The sequence below is a fragment of the Gallinula chloropus genome (assembly GCF_964237585.1).
Source record: "Gallinula chloropus genome assembly, chromosome: 2".
NCBI lineage: Eukaryota > Metazoa > Chordata > Aves > Gruiformes > Rallidae > Gallinula > Gallinula chloropus.
In genome coordinates, this window is record NC_140086.1 from 77,301,720 (window position 1) to 77,307,729 (window position 6,010).

The 6,010-nt window shown below is 39.6% G+C and overlaps 1 protein-coding gene across 1 annotated transcript; it reads right to left on the minus strand.

Annotated features, from left to right (window-relative positions):
* Positions 1-257: 257 nt before the first annotated feature.
* On the minus strand, positions 258-5,623 carry LOC311205919 (carboxymethylenebutenolidase homolog; the record flags this gene model as incomplete). Its single annotated transcript, XM_084280458.1, has 5 exons — positions 258-437; positions 1,972-2,063; positions 2,493-2,635; positions 4,572-4,679; positions 5,418-5,623. 5 exons carry the CDS (start codon positions 5,621-5,623, stop codon positions 258-260), a joined length of 729 nt encoding a protein of 242 aa, XP_084136584.1.
* Positions 5,624-6,010: the final 387 nt, after the last annotated feature.

A 6,010-nucleotide genomic window follows, 5' to 3' on the forward strand; every position in this document is an offset into this window, starting at 1 on the left:
TAACGCAGAATAATGATGCAAATACGAAGCAAGATAAATGCAAACATTTTTTAATGCCTAATCATCCTTCAGTCCAAATTTGATTTCACAATTTTGTGTAAATCTTGTAAAAAAGAATTAAGAACTATAAATTAAAATGTTCCTATTTTTGTTTGTGACAGTTTAAAAAGGATAGTTTTACCCATGACAATTTTCTTCTCTAAAATTTAATTTAATTTAATCCTGATCTTGAAACCTAGTGCTACTTTATGCTTTTGTCAAATAAATAATTTGATCCAATCAATCATATCCTTTCTGGCTTCTTCAATGTAAGGTTTATCATCAGGTTTCATATCTTCTGGCTTCAACTGTGCAAACCCGTGAACTTGTCCAGGATAAACTTTAATTTTATATGCAACTTTACAGTACTGTTTCAACTTCTCCTCCAGTAAGATGATCTGTAAAAGAAAGAATTTTCAATTATATTATGGCTTTTTTTTTTTTTTAGGTTTCCCAAGCTTGCCATTTCTCATATCATTACATTGTTGTCTTTTTTTTCAACTGTCACACTGGAAACAGGTTCTGTTGCTCAAAAGATGAGAAAACCCCTCTTTGGAATGTAAGAGTTAAGTGATTTTTAGAAGTACGAGTAAGTCTGAGATGGTTTGGTAAATCTCAGTGCCATAAAGGAACAGGTGCGTTTCTATTCAGAGACTTAATATGGGTTGCAACCTAATTTTAAGCTCTAATCTTCAGATAACATATTCCATAAACCTCAGTAATTCTCAGTCCAAAATATTTTGACAGGATTAGTAATAGAGTTTAAGAAAACACAGGTTCAGGGTTTGCTTTTTTTTTAGTTTACTATCTGTAACAAAAAGACGCTGCTCCTGCACACTCTGTTGATGATAAGTACTCACATACTTACACACTGAGTGTTCCTCATATGATTACATACCTGTATGCATATGCAAACACATTTTTGTGCTCCTTTCCATTAAAAAGGAGAATGATAACTTATTTTGCCCCTGCAAGCTTAATTCTACCCATTGTGCAGATTAGAGACAGTGCTGTAGTTTATTTCATGTTCATTTTTTTTCATGGAGCTTTTTGTTGCTCAGTGCAGAAAACAATGTAACTGAGGATTTATTTATTTTTTTTAAACACAGGACTTTTTCTTACACAGTCCAAGCAGATAGCTCAGAGAAAAAGGTATGGTTTCAGTGGAAAAAAATGTTTTCATAAAAATTGTGCCCCTATGAGAAAGATGCTTTCACCATAAAGAAGGGACAGTGAGTGGAGGATTTGTTTTCCCATGCAGAGCAGGCACGTTTGAGGTACAGATCAACATGCTGAATAGAACTGTTGGAAGTGCTCCAAGCTGCTGCATTCCCAGTGCCTGCTGCCAGGTCCCCAGTTAGACCCTACTCCAACACAAGCACCTGTGTGAGAGGTGGCACATTAACCCTTGTCACTGAAGAGAAGGAATTCACGCACAGAAGAGGGCACCAGTTTCCTACCCCAGCATTTATCCAGCCTGGATATATAGGATATATATATAGATATAGGCTGACCGGGGGGTTTATGTCAGAATATGTAGGTAGCAGCCAGAAGCCAAGACAGGGTTCACACGTTGTCGCTGTCCTGCTTAAAATTCATGGCCAGATTCAGTGGTTTAACTACCTGTTGCCTCAACCATAGCAGTAATACCCACGTTCTTGACGTGTTTGGCCCGTACCAGTTCTGTCTCCCTGCCCAGTTTAACACTCTGCTTGTCCAGCCACTCAGAGACTGGAGACTTTAAAGCACTTCTCACTTCAAAAAAGCAGCTTTGAATAACCTAAACAAGATCCATGGGAAGTTAAAATACAAGCAAAACAACCCAGCCTGTCTGATTTTTCATATCTGAAAACAGTTCTGACAAGCCACAATTTCTGTGCAGGGTAAAAGAATTACGGGGAAAGAAGAATCATTAACAGTACAGAAACTTACCTGATCATAAGATATGGTGTGGTCTTTCTCACCAAAAATGAAAAATGTGGGATTTAACAAATTGTATCTTTCTTCAGAGTCCCTAATTATTCCTAGAACATATTTGAGAAACAGACTGCTGTTAGTGAGGTTAACACTCTTGCAAGATAAATGGCAAATTAAAAGACAAAACTTGTATTTAGGCTTACTTATTAATTTAATTTTTTTTTACATGAGAACGGTTTCTATTCCAATGGAGAAAAAAAAATTTAAAATACATTTCCCCATTCTCCAAGCACTAAAAACCACAGATTAGTAAATTTCTATGCAGAAGGAAAGGTTTTGTTTTGTTTGTTTTTTCTGGAATCCACCATTCTTACACTTTGATACCAATGCAGCTTACTGCTGCAATAATCGTAATTACAACCTGCAGCTCACCTTTGAGTTGAGTATTCACATAAATTGTTACAAAGCAACAACTAGACTTAAAAACTACACATAGTTGTGTGAGTCCATACAAGTTTTCATGTGTTCTACACTACCATAGAGGGACACCCCAGCGGTTAATTGAGGATTTTTCAGCATCAAGTGATGTACTGCCATTCCACCCCAGGAAAACCCAACGATACCAATCTTCTTTGCACCGCATTGTTCCTTTAGATACTTCAAGACAACATCAGCTTCCCTAAGACATATAAACAAAAGTAAACTAAGGAATCTATTGCAGAATAGGTACTAGACAATTTAAGAAGCAAATTAAGAGAGACACATGGATTTTTCTGCATCTGCACCCCCAATCATTTAAAACACAGAATACATAAATACCCCCACATTTCAGCCCAGAGCAGTGGCTTCAATTCTTAAACGAGAGTTATTGTCTCCGGTCCTAAGTAAGGGAAGGACAGGTGTAGGTACTTAAATACTTACCCAAATTGTTACCTGCTCCTTTGTTTTCAAAAGAAGCAAATTTTAAATTGAATCACTTTGTCTAGGACAGGACAACTAAAGACAAGACATATCTGCAAGTAGAACAACATCTTGCATTATGGATTGCAGGAACAGTTAAGCTTAACTGTGCTATCTCTATAGAGTCCACCTATTTAGATAAAGATTTATGTGGAGTATGTCATTCCTGTTGCATGAGTTAATATTAAAATGTCCTACCAAGCCCAGATGCAGTAAGACTATACCGAAGTAGCAATTACTCAAAATTAAACTGTCAGTACCTATAATGTTTTAAAAGACCCAGGTATTGCATGAGATATAATGCAAAAAATATGCAAATTGGTTGTAGTGTAGGCCAGAGCAGGTAATTTCTATTATTTTTAATTGCTAACATCTTAGGTCTCACTAGTTCTATATTAACTACAGGGTTTAGAAGGAATTTTAAATGCAGAGTGCATACACTAATAGCTCTGTTTCAAATACTATGCACATTAGTATGGTCATCGCAGGCTTGGTTAGGCTGACAGAAAAGCAGTGCGAGAGTGACACATTCAGGAGGGGGTGTCCTGGGCTGTAGCATGTGTGCTGTGAATGGATGAGCTTTGGAAGGGTACCAAGTCATGGATGTGTTGCGTTCTTCGTGCTCTCAAAGAGCAATGGATCTGACCAGGAGGGCAGCTACAAATGAACCCTCGAAAGACAGCACAGGCAGGTCTTTGAGATCCTGGTTACCACAAGATCTCAAGTGCCCACATATCTGCTCACTCTCTGGAGAAAGATTTTATACAAGTGTTAAGGTTTGGACTAGATGACCTATAAAGGTCCCTTCCAACTTAACACATTCTATGATTCTATGATTTGTCTTTTCAAAAAAATTCAGCCACAGCTTCTGCAACCCTGTGGTCAAAAGCTTTGCTGAGAGATGTTGAGGCTAGGCTGTGTCCACTGGGTCCTCTGGAAAGGGACAGATGAATACTTATGGCTTGAAAGGTGATAGCTCAATAATAGGGTGTCACTGCCTCGCTACCATCGTCTGAACCTTTAGGATGTGGTGACAGATGAAGAAACAGTGATGCCTCCTGTAATTCAGGGAAGCCTTGTTACGGGCACTGCTGGGCTCCACAGAGAGTGTGGGCCCTCTATTTCATACTCAGCAAAACTGTATAGGTGATCAGATGTACCCCAGGTGTTGTGCAGTCTTGTAAATTTTGATCTAGTGTTGCTCAGCAAAGTTTCATCTGCACCTATCATTATCTGCAAGGCAGAAAGCAAGATGGGCAAGTGACACTTAGCAGATAACACAAGCGCTTATGGAAGAGTTTTCCTCCTTATCTTGTGGAACTGGAGGCAGAATCAGCACTTGTGGGCGACAACATTGAGTATTTCATAACCGGTGAAACACTGGTTATGAGCCTGTGTGGCCAGTATGACGCAGTTAGGAAAGGGCCCAGGAAAACAGGACAGGGACAGTAAGCAGAGTAATGGACAGAGCAGATGATCCTTTCCAAATCCCAGCCAGGAAATTGCCCAGAGCCCCAGAAGAACTTCCCAGAATAAGCAGTTGTGTGTGTGCAGCCAGTTTGCCCTGCTGTGAGGTGCCACTTTTAACATTTCATGTAAGTTTCCCTTGTTGGCTGGACACTGGAAGCTCTTTTAAGTACAAATATGTCTCTTACTTGTCTACTTTCATAGGATCATGTTCTTTCATCCAGTCAGCAAAGTCACCCCAGTGATCAGTAGTTTTCCAGGGGTCTGTCCCCTTGAAGAAGTCTGGGCAGATGGTTCTGTGTGAGACACGGAATCAAGTCAACTTTCATGTCCAGGTGGAGAAAATCTGTGGATGTCTAAATATCTCGCAATGTCTTTTCTACTCCAGAGTGCACATCTACATGGTTACTATCTGAATCATATTCTACTCCTCCTGTTTTGGCAATCAGCAGAGCTAAAAGCATATGCCTATTAACCTCTCCCCTCCCCCCCCAAAAAAAAACCCAAACCCAAACCCAACCCAGACCAAACCCCTACAAATAAACTCTCATCATTTCCTTGGGGATGAAGTGACCCTCCTGGTTGTATATAAACACATATATATCTCTTTGCTAGTAAAAGCTAAAGCAACTGTTCAAAAGGTTTGGTTCTGAAAAGCTCATAGAACTTAAAGATAGATACCAATATTTATCTTCTAATCAGCCACGCTGACACCTAAAGCACAAGCACTGTCACTCCTTGACTCTGCTTGTGGCTTTGAGTTCAGGTAGCCATTTCTGATGGGTCGATTTTCACAGAATCACAGAATCACAAGGTTGGAAAAGACCTTTGAAGATGATCAAGTCCAACCATTCCCATCCTAAGTAGCTTTGGTGGCCTCATGGGAACGTTTTGTGCCTTTGTGTTCTGATTCATTCAGACTGAAATGGTACAGTTGCCCTGTGTGTATGGGACACATCACGTGCCACGCTTAGCTTTGGGTCTGGCCATCTATCAGTGTGTTTAAGAGGAAGCTAGGAAAGACAGTTGCTTACATGTATCCATGACCAGCAATTAAATCGACTATGTATCTGATGTCTGGGAACATCCAACCAAATATATCATGAATCACAATCACAGCTCTGTCTGTGAAATAAGATGGTCTACAAACGTAGGCCTTGATGTGCTCAATTTCTACTTCATGTCCAAGGCATCCATACTGAGATCTTCTTCCAGTATCATATAGAAAAGGGTCAGCCATTTGGAAAACTAATAACAGAAGGGAAAAAAAAAAAAGCAAGAAAGTCAAAACAATTTGTTAACACAAATTATTAAGGGCAAACAAAGGCAAATATGATCTGCAGAAAGTAGTTCAATAACTTCTGTAAATAACACTGACAGCCTTGTCCGAAAGGAGAAGCTAGGAAAAAGCAAAAGCAATATTCCCATGCAGAACACCTCTTAGTCCATCACTTGTTATTAAGCTGAGAATGAAGAGAAATACCAACAGCAAAATTATAAAGTGACAAGCAACCTGCATACATATGTCCTGACTCTCACATCACGTTAGCTTTGCTCCCATGCCCCTCTGTCTTTACTGGTGCGAAGCACCATCGCTTCAGGTGTCACCCTCTCCCCAGACACGTGT